General features: G+C 46.3%; 1 protein-coding gene across 20 annotated transcripts in view; it reads right to left on the bottom strand.

Moving 5' to 3' along the window:
- Window positions 1-3162: 3162 nt before the first annotated feature.
- Window positions 3163-13853, bottom strand: part of Pkp4 (plakophilin 4) — a 208356-nt gene continuing 197665 nt past the window's right edge. For 12 of the 20 annotated variants that reach the window (XM_085681086.2, XM_085681091.2, XM_085681092.2 and 9 more), the window contains 6 exons: window positions 13148-13343; window positions 9996-10080; window positions 9757-9874; window positions 7374-7502; window positions 5669-5742; window positions 3163-4152 (listed from right to left, as the gene is read on the bottom strand). In XM_085681086.2, the coding sequence (XP_085537212.1) occupies window positions 3904-4152; window positions 5669-5742; window positions 7374-7502; window positions 9757-9874; window positions 9996-10080; window positions 13148-13343 (851 nt within the window). In that variant the 3' untranslated portion in view covers window positions 3163-3903. The remainder of the gene's footprint in view (window positions 4153-5668; window positions 5743-7373; window positions 7503-9756; window positions 9875-9995; window positions 10081-13147; window positions 13344-13853) is intronic. The other 8 variants (XM_085681090.2, XM_087899976.1, XM_087899977.1 and 5 more) reach the window with 3 other exon arrangements.

Below are 13853 nucleotides of genomic sequence, written 5' to 3'. Positions count from 1 at the left end.
GGAAGATCTTCCATGCTCTTAGGTAGGCAAAAATTAACATAGTAAAAATGGCAATAGACAGATTCAATGCAATGCCCATCAAAATCCCAGAAAAATTCTTTACAGACCTTGAAAGAACAGTACTCAATTTCATATCGAAATGCAATAAATGCAGGATAGCCAAAATAATCCTGTACAATAAAAGAACTTCTGGAGGCATCACAATCCCTGACTTCAAACTCTATGACTTCATATTCTTCTATCGTAATGAAAACAGCCTGATATTGGCATAAAAACAGACAGGAGGACCAATGGAATCAAATCAAAGGCCCAGATATCAATTCACATGCCTACAAATACCTGATTTCTGACAAAGAAGCTAAAAATATAAAATAGAACACAGAATTTTTATTTTTGATAGATGTTCATTTAAAATATTTAAATGTATTGTATGTTTGTGTATGTGTGCAACCATGTGTGCCCTGGCATGCATGTGGCAGTCAGAAATCCTGCTCTTCTACTTCCACGTGGGACTGAACTCAGGTTGTCCACTTGCCCAGGAAGCACTTTATGTGCTCAACTATCTTGCATGCCTAACATATTCAGTTTATGATTACTTTTAACTTACAGATAATTGTAGACTTGAGACTGCTCGTTCGTTTCCCAGCTGCCCCGAGCCAAAAAACCACACAGAAACTATTAATTATAACACTGCTTGGTCAATAGCTTAGGCATATTCCTGGCTCTCATATCTTAAATTAACCCATTTCTATTAATCTGTGTATTGTCGTGAGGCTGTGGCTTACTGGGAAGGTTCCGGGTCTTCCTTTTGCAGCGACATGGCATCTCCTGACTCTGCCTACTCCCTCTTTCCATCTCTGTTTAGATTTCCCACCTGGTTTTATCTACTAAGCCACTGGCTGAAACAGCTTCTTTGATAAACAATGGTAATAAAACATATTTATAGCATATAGAGGGGAATCCCACATCAGATAATAAGTTTCCTTTGATAAATTTAAGGTAGTGATGACCAATAGATAGTATGTAGTTGAAATTCAAATGCCTGAATTTGCCACCAGCATTTAGTTTAGGCCAGAGGGCTACCCCTGTCTTGATCACTTACTGGCTGTGAACTGTAGCAATTTACTCATTTGTTTCAGGGCTTAGAAGAAGGAGTATACATTGACTGTGAGGGTGAACTGATCACGCTTTTCAGGGCTTAGAAGAAGGAGTATACATTGACTGTGAGGGTGAACTGATCACGCTTGTGTAACCATCAGCACTTGGTACTCAAATACTTAGTATTTCAGTGTAAGAATCAGCAATCAAGTGAACAAACGCTGACCAGGGGTTAATGATGGGGGTGCTGTGTGGTCATGACTTCCAATACTTAGGAAATCATGGTCTTCAAAGGATGTAATCTTAAACAGGCACAGGCAAAAATATGCTCTAGGGAGCTAGAGAGATGGCTCAGCATTTAAATGCGCTTATTATTGCAAAGGACCTGGATTCTGTTCCTAGCGTCCACATACTGTCTCCCTGCGACCCGTAACTAGTTCCAAGGTATTTAATGCCTTTGCCTCACCACTGTGGGTATTAGGCACATATGTGGCACACATGCTCTGACAGAAAGAAAAGTCTCATGGCTTTTCAAGGCAAAGACTGTTCTGTGACAATACTCTGCACTCACTCCGCTCTCCTAGGCAAACCCCATATCCTGCCATCAAAGTCTAAAGGCTTTGACCGTAGAACTGACTGGATGGTATCCAGGAAACGAGAGCTCTGCACATGTCTGCACTGCACACTAACCCAGGGAGCTCTTTAGCAGGAAGGACTGAGGCTTGGTCCATACCATGTGTTCTGTTGGTGGCGGTCAGCTGGAACCTCACCTAGTGGAAGGTGCTCAGATGCCTGGAAGGTGGAGTCAGGTGCATAAGCCTTGGCTTAGCTTTCTGATCTTGGCTCTGTTCAGAGCTTATTCTCAGCTGACCCTGGCTCTGCAGAACTACACACGGCTTGCTGTGGGCTGATGCTATTTGTTCCTATCAGGATGGCAACAACGACTCCATAGTTTTAGCAGGTCATGCTTCTTTTCATTGCTGGATGGGGCGAGCCTATCTTTATGATCGATGATGCGAGTTTCTGCCTGCAATTTCTTTTCTCCCAGTCACAATAACTTGCTCAAAGGCCTCAGATCATCTGTCCAGTCCTCACCATGGCTGTTTTCTGGCTACACTGGGTGCACTAGGGGGAGGCCCAAACGAGTCCCCAGCTATGATTTGCATTAGCTGCAATAGGCAGTAAGTGCCAAAACAGTCACTGTAAGAAATGGTTCCTGGAGCTCTGGAGGCTCCGGGTTCCCTAACTCTTAGCAAACAGCCTTCACTTAAACCTAGGGATTTCTGGAATATGAGATCAAATAGGTGTGATGTCCGGTGGTCTTTGTCAGTCCTCGGGTACAGCCAATGACCTTTGTCATATGGAAGGCTGCTTCCTCTGTCCAAACAGGGCACATGTGACAGAGAACATGACCCGGTCAGATATCTCAGGTGCCCTCTGGAAAGCAGAAAGCTCAGAAAAGCTTGCCGTTTGTAGACGTCACCTATTTCCTTGCCTATACTTGGACTTGTTTTACTTTGAATCCTAACCTCAGGCTGTTTTTTTTTTTTTTCTTTTCATCCAGGAAAGCACTGTTTCTTGGGTCTCTTTCTATTGTCACAATGCTGCGCGGTAGCATTGGGACATGCCTACTGTGTCTGTGGGGACTCCCCTAGGCCGTATGTAACTCAGTACCTCAGCATAATATTTAGGATCAGTGCCGGCTTCTAACACACTGATGCCAAGCAAGCAAATGCCCAGCTGCCTGTATGTAATGACTTAGTTCCAAAAAGTCATGTTGTGGGTGGAAGTGGTCCTCGCCAAGGCAGTATGTCCAGGATGCCAGACGTAATTTCCCTTAGGTGAAAAGAGATGCTAAATACATCTAGTAGGCTGAATCAAAGCAAAAACCTGCTAAAACTAGAGGCTATCAAATGAAAACAAAACAAAAACTCTGAGAAATACACACTCAGGCAAGTAAGGGAGCAGTCACATCCTCGGTGCCCAGTGTGGCCCATCTCGCAAAGGATTTGCTCAGTCTGTGTCTTCCCTGTCACACCCAGAAAAAGGGGACCAGAGCACACCTTCAAGGATGAAGTTTCCACATTTATTATTCTTCCATGTGCATAGAAAATGGCAGTGACCTGTCTGTGAAAGAGGCGGGATGAGCATGGTGCTGCTGTCACTCAACTTGGGGCTTCCGGGGCTCACTACCCACTGCAAACAGGATGGCAGAGTTGGCTGTCAACTGCTAATAGTTCCTTGGGTTTCCCGTCTGTGTTTTAGGCTGTCAGTTCTTCAACTCTCTTTTCAAACAACACACTGCGTTACAAATGATGGCACTTAACCAATGTGGCATTTCCATATTTACACCAACAGAAGAAATTTTTACAAGACATAATAGCATACAATCTTGACATTTAGTTATAGCAATAAAACATGAAGGGCATCCATTTTATTATTTTTTTTCTGTACAAACTATCTGAACATAACTTTATTCACATTAAAAAAATCATCTGTAATTTGATTTGACCTACACATACCCCATCTTACTTCACCCGTGTCTCAAACCGCTCACCACATCACCCACACCATCACCACGAGGATCTACCGGGAATTAGACCTAACACCTACACAGAGCTTAGAAAGTCCCCTCCCAAGGGTTTCCTCACTTCCCTGAAAATTCCTCAAAAAAGAAAATCAACACTCCTCACTCATTCCTTCCATTCCACTTCCGCATTTCATCATCAGATCAGCAAGGCAGACTCTTCACCTCCGTCCAAGCAAAGTTACAAAGAAAGAGTTCCCCGACGGGCGTCTTTGATGCTACACCCAGGAGTCGGGGGACCCTGGGTACTGTTCGGCTCTGTAAGAAGGTCGTTTAGTGGAATAAAAGTCTACGTAATTTGTGGTCGATTTCAGTCCATACTGTGTTGAGTAATCAGTAGAAGCTGGAAAGTGAACTCGGTCATCAAAATAAGGGTCTTCATAGCTACGCGGAGACTGCAGGTACAATCTGTATGCATCCAAGGGCTTCCTGGTGGCGTCATCTTGATAGTACAGCTGCTGGTGCTGCTGGCAGAATGGAAAGGCAAGAAAAACACACACTTAAAGAACACTGACATGAGCTTCCCGTTTAGAATTTTCAAGTACTTTGTGGGTTCAAAGGGAGTCGCTGTTTCAGGTGCGCACCATGTTTGCTCACAGGAGGGAGGATTTTAAATCATGTTTATACACAAGCTGGCTTTGTTTGCTCAAGCCCAGTCTGAGGCCCCAGACGAGGTTAGGCCCTCAGTGGGAGGTGGCATGGGATGTGGAGGAGCCTGTCAGATGCAGACCCAAGGAGGAGGTAGCTTTTGCACAGGAAAGTTAAGCATATCATGGGCATACTTGAGGGCTGGGATTTGGTTTGAGATATTCAGATGACTGTAGTGATAGGATTGTATTTTGAAATATTCACTCTGTTGATGAAGATTTGAATCCACCACTCGGTTTAAAAAGACATAAGGTAGTTTGATGAACTCATTAGAGGATGAACAATTGCAAGGCAGGAAGATAACAATTTGCAGAGACATGGTGGCAAATACGATTCTGGAGGCAAGGCTCCTGCAAGCCGTGCTACTGAGGTCCTCTGAAGAGCATGTGTGGACAGGGCACCTGGTTTCCATTTTCTTTTGTGCTCACCATGCCCGCAAATTGTCATAGCTCTTACGCATGTTCATGTTGTTCAAATCCCCCCAATTCAGTAAAATTTAAGAATTTACCATATAGGTATTGGCATCTGTCTTAAACTCACTCTAACCTCATGGTATTTCAGAGTTAAAAAAAAAATCTACTTGGCTAACTATCTCCTCTTTTGAAGGCAGAGCTAGATTTCTCTTGCCTTCAAAAGAAACAGCAGAGGCTGGGTGTGGTCTTGCATGCCTGTAACCCTGCCTACTTATGAGACTGAAAAGGGAGGAACAGCAGGAACAACAGCCAGACACAATCACAAAACAAACCCACCAAAAACTGGAGCATAAACTACTCACATTTTTTCCTATCTACATAAAAAAGATCACGGTGAAGACACAGGTCTTAGAGCACCCTTCTTTGGAAGGACACAACGCAGTTTTGGCTGGGAAACCCTGGTTCTGTGGTTGAAAGGGGTGTGTGTGGCAGCAGAGCCCTACGGGAGGCTCGAGAAGACCCCCCGGAAGAAGAGTCTGGGGACTCTAAACACAGCCCTCTCAGGAATGGGCTGCAGACTCAGTTTTTAAGCCATGGAGCTCGGACGAGGAAGAAGTCACGATGATGGAGGGTGAAGTGTCCAGAGAGAACAAAGAGGGCGTGAGGTGAGCTCACCAACGTTGCCTCCCCCAAGGGTGAAAGAGGCTTTATAGGTCAATGGAGAGGGGGAGGGGTGGGAGAGAAACTGCTGGACCAAGACCGTGTGTTGCAGGTTCCCCATCAGAGGCCTGCAGTCTCAGAAGCTCTGATGGAAACAATTTATCTAAACCCTGCACAGGTCTGAGGAGCAAAGTTCCTCAGGTAGCACCCTTACGGTGTGACTGCTAGCCAGCCTTCTGTACAAGTGACATTGCGGATTCACCTGTAACCGTCGATTTTGTTCTCTTGCTGGTGACGAATAGGAACTGATGTAAATTGGTGAAGGTTTGCTGGAGCCTGTAAGAAAAGAGTTTATTAAATTAAAACTAATGCTTAGTGTACCGGTCCACCAGGTTGTATAGCTCCTGCCTTCCCAAGTGCCAGCGTAGGCAGGGCAGCAGCCCAGGCTCCCTGGATATGGACAACACATCCCGGGCCTGGGAGGCTAGCAGCAAAAACAGGCCGTGTGTGTGTGTGTGTGTGTGTGTGTGTGTGTGTGTGTCTGTGGCAGCAAGAAGCATAAGAATGCAGGGCCCATCCAAAGCTCCGTTCAGTCTTGGGGGCTTCTGTGATAGGCTTGGAGCAGCAGCGTGGCTCCCTGTGCTGAGCTGAGGAACATGGCTCTGCCAGGGCCTTGAGCCACAGTGTGAATCAGAGAATGCAACATTAGAATGCACCTCGTGCCTCCAGAGCAGCTGCGAGTCAGACCCTGGCTTCTGGAAAGGGCAGGCACAGGCGTGTTCAAAGCAGGGAGCTACACAGAGGCACAGCCCTGGGTCTGCCATGGTTAAGTATGTAGTAAATGGAGAAGCACTGGGTGATTCGGCAGGTGTCTCCAAGAGCCCAGAGCTGACTCCTGATGACAGCACTAGCTGCCTTTCTATTACTGCTAAAGCTAGCAAAGGTTTTAATTTTTCAATAAGGAAAATAAAGCATATTTGAAGCAAATTAAGTTTATTGACGCAAGCAGAGATAAAGGGTGCATGCTCAGGAGGCAGTCTTTGCAATGAAGCAGGCTGCTGCAGACCCGCGGCTGCCTGCGCTTCAGCTCGTATGTGTGCTCCCTTCCACGCAGAGCTTGGTATTTGCGATGTAGCATCTGCAATTTTCTGAGCTATTAATTGCCATGGTAACTATCCTTGATTAGTAAATAGTTCTGTGGAATCACAATTTCAAAGACAACAGTAAACTCAGACTCCTCCCCCAGCCGCAGTTAGGCTGCCGTCAGCTTTCATTTCCTTCTTTTTAATAAATAGGTATTTTCCCCTCCCCTCCCCCTTTTTTGTTTTTTATTTTGAGGAAAAAGTACTTTTTGTTTTGCAGTAGCTCATGACTTGTTCTGGAGTAGTTTTAATTTGCTAAATTTTTGAGAATTACCTTTGGGTTGGCAACTTTAAAATATTTTTATACACATTTTTCTGAACTGGATATAAAACTATTAATAGTATAATATTTTCATTTTTAAAAAATAATCACACTTGAGGAAAAATCTTTAGTCTGTAATTCACTCAAACTCTTTTCCATGAAAATGTAAATAAACTCAATTGCTGTTAATCAGTTTGAGTTTAGGAATGGGCCAGTCTAGAGGGTCTGTGCGGGTCCCACAAAGCTACACTGGGCCCTTGATTCTGCTGCTAGAGCAGGAGGGGACAGCAGTAAGGGAGTGGCACCTGGGCAGCCAGAGCGACCACTGGATTCAGCCCTCTTTTATTGGTGGCCATCACATCACTGTATCAGCCTGCCTAGTTTAAAATCAGCAGAAAAGGAACAACCCCAAAAGTAGTAGGGAAGGGACAGATGGGGACATGGTTTGCTGCTGGGGGACCGTCTCATATGAGCACAGGCTAGTTAGTTTCCAGGACACCGGCTGAGCGCCCAGAAATGTGGTCCCTCCAGGTATTGCATCACACACCCAGCTGGTGTCTTACCAGGGTACAGGCCTTTATGAGTGGTATCCCCTTGGCTATTGTAATACTGCATAGGTGGCTGGGTCCTATCGTATTCAGAGCGAGGCTCTCTGATCCCTAACAGTGCTGGTGAGGAGGAGGTGCTGCCAACTGAAGGGGAGGCAAAGGAAGGAGGGGGGAAAAGAGAGAGAGAAGTCAGATTGTCAGCTCCAGAAAACAAAGTGCTTATTAGCAATGCCACAGTCAAATCAGCTCTTAGAGCGCGGAGAGCAGCCAGACCCCCAGGACCATGAACATACTCTATGTCCCCATACCCCCAAGGGAGACATCTGGGCCCACCCCCTAGCTGCAGCGAGCACCCAGCTGTAGAGGCCAGGGTAGAGGGTGGCAGGCGGCGGTGACTCAGGGACTTGACCCAACCTTGGGAACTGAGTGGAGTAATGTAAGAGCCAATCACAGCTCAGTGGCTTACAAACCCCTCTCAGCACTTCCGTATAGATATTTGGTATCTATATATGTATTTTTTATGGCATGCTGTGATTTTGATCATTTAAACAATATCTGGATGTGTCTAGAAGAGCCTAGTGCACAGCATTTAGTTCTCTTTACGGCAGTCTAATGTCAGGAGATCATGTGACCCTCTAGCCCAGGCCATGTATCTGACAATGACTAGCCATCTGCCAAAAGGGGTCCCCTTTGGATGTTTTCTTTCTTTCTTTTTTGGGCCAGGAAGGAAGAAAGAAACAGGTCAACAGGTCACATGAGTTCCCCCTCCCCCTCTTCCTCTCAATAACGGTGTGATTTGTGAGAAAGCTAATTACAAATAAGTGTCCACGCCTTTACCCAGTTCACTGGAAAGTGGTGGTCCTTCAGCCTTGGCCCCAGTGTCCTGGCAGAGCCAAGTTTGCAGAGGGCCCCGCAGGACAGGTCTCTGTGTGCTGTCACCTCACTGACACTGGGCTGCCGTGGGCAGGGTGAGCACATGTAGCTCTGTCTCTGTGCTATGTCACTTTTGGGCAGGGCAGGAAAGACCAGCTACCCTTTGGGGTGACACTACCAAGGCAGTGGATAAGCAGATCCCTTACCAGGGCTGGAGGAGGAGGATCAGCCCTTAGACAGCTCAGAGACAGTCCCACCTAGGGACTGGGGTGGGGCCACCAGCACTTCTGCTTGGATGTTTGTAAGGTTCACGTAGCAAATCCATTACAAAGTAGTCGTGTGTTAATCCATTTGAGATGATTCTGTGTTTGCTTGCAATCCCCTTGTCTGGTAGCCACCCCTACTAACTTCCCTGACAATCCCCATTCCCAAGTCCTCGGACTCACTGAATATTTTTAATAAAGAACAGTATGAGGGCTTATCTATCAGGATTGTTCAAAACAAGCAAAGGTCTTGTTGAATGAAACAGCTCATAATTTTAAAGCAAGGCATATCTACCACACAGAGTAGGTGTAGATAATGTTTAAAAGAAAACAAAACAAAACCCCCAAAAACCCAAACACCAAACTAAACAACAAGAAACTCCCAGTACAACCGTAGCCATTCAATCATGTGGCTGGAGCCCCTGGGCGGGCTATTAGTCTTTTTGTCCACATTCGTTCCCATGAGCAATAGGACTGTCAGAGGCACACGGCAGACGACTACAGACAATATGAGTGGGGATGTGTGGTTTAAAGCCGAATCAAAGTAAGAAGCATCTCTTTTCCTGTTTCGTCCAGGCAAGAATTAAATTCACGGGCCTGGTTTGACTTTACATGTAATTTAGTGTGAAACTCAAAACATTCTTTCCATTAAGCGAACGGGTGGGAGGCACAGTTGCTAAGACCTCAGCTTAAAGTCCAGAAACTTTCTAGAAAGTCACGGTGTGAGGAGGGGCGGTGGTGGGGTGTGAGTCTGCAAAGCTAGAAAGGCCCAGGTTCAAGGAGCCTGTTCCTGAGACGTTTCCCCAAGAAAACTGAGAAAAAAACAAAACAAAACAAAAAAACAAAAAAATTCTGCCCGCAGCAACAGAAGCAGCAACAACGAGACTTCAAACTTATGCAGAGTTGGCAGACCACAATGACATTCCTGGTCAGCCAGTGCCTCTTAAATTACCCTCCACTTCCCAGGACTCTACATCAGGTTATGGGTCCAGATGGTCAAATGCAGATACCAGGGTCCTGCCCCTGCCCCAAACCTGGTGAAGCAGCATCCAGGTGTGGGGACAGGCCTGTTTTTTCTTTTTTTAATGCACTGCAGCAGATGTAAGCTGTATTATCTTTTAAATGGAAGAAAGGGGCTCTTAGCATTGCAACTGTCAAAGCAGGCTCTTAGGTTGACAGGCAGTCCTGAAGGGGACAGGCTGCATCAGCTCACACTCAGCCCCTGCCCCCAACAATGTTCTGTCACACAAATGCCCACTGACCTGACTGAATGATGGGCGACATCTGTTGGTTGGTGGTGGACAGAGAAGGGTGTGATTTGAATCGGTCTCGCTCTAGCGTGGATACAGGTGTAATAAAATGGTTCTGATTCCACCCATCCTGGAGTTAAAAGGGAGAAAGCAACATCTCAGAAGGAATATAGCACTTCATCGCAGTAAGTGATGGAGAATGTGCGCTGCGAGGAATGCTGATGGAGGCACAACTCCCCTTGGATGTTTACCTTTTTGTAAATGCTCCGGAGGTCCCGATACTGCCACAATGTATTTAAGACCTGGGCTGCCGCCTTCACCACTTTCAGAGAGGATCTAGGGAGAGATGGGGGTTTAATGAAGATATGTATCATGGCCACTCCCTCCGAGAGACTCAGACTGCAAACCAGCAGCCGAAGGGGCAGGGTGGAGTACGTGCAGAAGGCGGAATCCCGAGCAAGGCAAGGGTGCCTTCTCACCTGTGCAGCACAGGGGGATCCCCTGAAAGCTGTTACCCACACCTCCAATTTCTCCCCATTTCCTCTTAAACTTGCGGCTTCCATATTATTGTTGTAGTCAACAATAATGAGGCCTCAACCTCATCCTACCTGAGTAAGAAGGAGCCTCTGACTCTTGTCTACCTTTCATAATCTCCTTCCACTTGGCCTCCGAGTGACCACATGCTCCTGGGGACACATGTTCTGGCTACTCCTTTCTGGGTTCGCTTTGGGGTTCTCATCTCCCTGACACCATTCATCTTTACTTCTAAGCAAGTCCTTTAGATACCGCAGACTCCCAAGTGTACTTTTCCAGCATGAGCGTAGGTCCAGCCCCCAGCCTGCATCTTTCCTGCTGACCACACAACTCACTGGATGTCTAGCAGTTATCCCCAAGCACCTGAAGTTCAGAGCAAATTTGTGGTGGTCTCTGGCAGACTTCCCTGCCTTGCTATGACCTCTGTGGATAAAAACTTGGGACCATGTCCTGCCTCTGCTCTCTAACAGCTCTGGTTTCATTCAGAGGTGGAGACAGGTGACCTACAAGGTCAGCTAGGTCCTACTGCTTCTTGGTCCTGTTGCTCTTTGACTCTCCCCCTTTCTCCTCTGTCATACCAGCTCTGTCTCAGCCACACTGGGATCTGCTGTTCTTCCCCGGCCCTAGCGTTGCTCTCTTGCCAAACCCTCTGCTTCTACCCCAGAGAGCTGCACTGCCCGATCCTCCTTCTCCAGGTCTGCTCCCTACTATTTCCATGAGGCCTTCCCAGGTCACCTTTTCCTGACATGCTGTCACCTTCCCTGATTTTGTTGTTTGTCCCTGTAGGCACCATTATCAAGCTCTGCTGCTGTTATTCATGGGGTACCTCATCTGCCTTGGCCCTGGAATGCTGCTTGTGATCTGCTCACTGCTGTGAGCCTGGCACTGAGAACAGCGCCTGGATATGCAAGAAGGCAATAAACATGGGGGAAGAACCACGAGGGAAGAGAGATGCAGGGAAACCAACCAACCACAACTTGATCTGGTTCAAGACTTTCTTCTTCCTTTTCCTTTTTTTTTTTTTTAAAAAAAAGTATTTATTTTTATTAATGTGCATGAGTGTTCTCTGCATGTATGCATGTGTTCCATGTACATGCCTGGTGTCCTCAGAGCACAGAAGAGGGTGCTGGAGACCAAACCCAGGACCTCTGCAAGAGCAGTGAGTGCTCTTAACCGGGCCATCTTTCCAGCTCTGCCTGGTCCAAGATGTTCTGAATCTTTGGCTTTGAATAAGAGATTAGACTTACACACATATTTATGTGTATATTGCACACATGCACAAATGCAATTTCATGTATGCCTTGTCATTGGCTCAGCATTTCTACAAGGCAAACTTTAAGAATACGTAAGGTGATCATATGACCTTGTGTATGTCTGTGTGTGTATAGACTGCAGAGGGAGCCAGTGGAATGGGATCTTAAGTGCCTGAAATGCTTCATTTTCTTAAAAGGTGGCTTACTTTTGTAATCCTTGAACTCAGAAGACTAAGGCAGGAGGATTGCTATGAATTTGAGGCCAGCCTAGACTACATGGAGAGTTTAAGGTCAGCCTGGCCTGGGCTACAGAGTAGAGCCTTATTTGAAAGAAAAAAAATAATCAAAACAAACAAAGAAACAAACATATCCTGTGCATTTATTACTAATGAAATGTAAAAAATGCGAGAAATAAGGAGGCTGGAAGGCGGTACTATTTATGCTGACAGATGTGGTTTCTAGCGGGAAGCCATGATTCCCTGCATTATTCCTATATTTTAAGAAGAATTCAGAAGTATCAACTGAAAGACTAGATAAGCTGTAATGTAAATCCCAGCACTGCCTTGCCATCTAGCTAATTAACAAAGCATCCCTATGCACCAAGCGTTACCAGGGCCAAGCTTTGTTCTTGTTGTTAAGGATACAACAGTAGATAAAAGGACAAAGTCCCAGCCTCTGCAGGAGTGAGGATGCTAGAGGAAGACTCAAATAACACAGGAGAGGAGTCAGTGCCAGAGAGAGAACGTGGAGGGGAACGGGGTGGAGAAGGTACTGGAATTCCCACTTCCACTTGCTGATCTGACACTACGACAGACTTAGTCACAGCGACAGTCTGTGACAAGAAGCCTCTATTTTGCTGCTGATTCGTTCTGCCCACTTGTGCTGCTTCATCTGTTACTGTCATCCAAAAGCAGAGGGAGAGATGTGACCAAGCCCAGAGCACACTCATGCAGAGTGGCGGTTTCCATGCTTTCTGGGCACTTGGCAGCAGAATTGACCTCAAAAGCGAGGATTTAAAAAGACATTCTTGCAGAATGGGACTTAGGCTTGGCAGAGCATAAGGTGCAAACGGAATGGTGTCCCTAAGACTGCCCCCTTCTCCTAGGAGTTGACATGAACAAATGTCAACATCCTGGGGGAGTGGCTTTAGAGATGGCTACAGCCGGGGGATCTGCAACTCCTCGAAGTTCCTAGGTACATGTCCTAACTCTCAATGTGACAGGGCTGGAGGGGTAGCCTTGGGAAGAGTCAACTCGGAAGAAGGTCTTGCATGTGAGAATAAATAGGTCACTCTTTGTAAACCAGAAAGGGGCTTGCACCAGGTAATTAAATATTGGTGCCTTGATCCTTGATTTCACAGGTGCCAGAATTACGGGAAATAAACTTCTATTGTTCATAAGCTGCCTGGCCAGAGCATTTTGTTATAGCAACGTGAGCGGACTAAGCCAGAGAGGGAGCGAGGTATACTGTAATAAAGGGAATTCCCTCCCATCGTTACAGGCCACTGCTGAGTTAGTCAGCATGTGAGAAACACAGAAATCCTCACGTTAGACACGTATCCCCCACAAAGGCCCTCACCCCAAGACAGTCCAAGGGCCGAGGCACCACACACTTACCTGTCTCCTCTGCCTTTGGTTATGTTCACGAGCTTCTCTATCCCTCCCGAGTCAGCCAGCGCCTTGGCGTTCTCCATGTTTTTGCTGGTGACCTCGTGGAGTGCACAGCAGATGGCTGCCACGGTCTCATCGGACAGTATGCTGGGGCCGTTGCCGCCGGGAAGCCGGTTGACCAGGTCTCGCATGGCGTATTTCCCTGCCGGGTGCACAAGACTAGGGTCAACTTTTCACAGGCACCAGCTTTCTGTTACCATGGCTGAAAATCCCGATAATGTGGAGGTTTTAAGAAACAAAAACTTAAAAAGAGTTGTGAACAGGGAAAAAAAAGTTGGAAGCCCACAGCGAGGAAGAGACATACAAATGTGACTTTGAGGGAGCATTTACTGTCACGTCACTGAGCAAATGACCATTTTAGGAAACATTACTGTCACTTCCTGGAAGGAACATAAATCAGTGCTCAGGAGTCTCCTGGATGTTGGGCCACATCCTACAGTAACGGCTGTAATGAAATATTAGGAAATTTTATTCTTGGTTCCAGTGTATCAAAATACTTCAATTTCTGCCCAATGCTTTAAAGAAAAAAGACTTTGAATCTGGGCCAACTAAGGCTGCCAAAAATACTTTGCATTAAATCTTTCTGGGAGAGTCTAGCGAGTTAGCTGGGAATAGCCACCCACTTTTTAACAGAGCCGAGGTTACGTCGGCT

This window comes from Myodes glareolus, chromosome 21 (assembly GCF_982192425.1).
Source record: "Myodes glareolus chromosome 21, mMyoGla1.1, whole genome shotgun sequence".
Classification (NCBI taxonomy): domain Eukaryota; kingdom Metazoa; phylum Chordata; class Mammalia; order Rodentia; family Cricetidae; genus Myodes; species Myodes glareolus.
The sequence above is the reverse complement of the archived record's forward strand: the minus strand, read 5'-3'. Positions and strand labels throughout refer to the sequence as shown.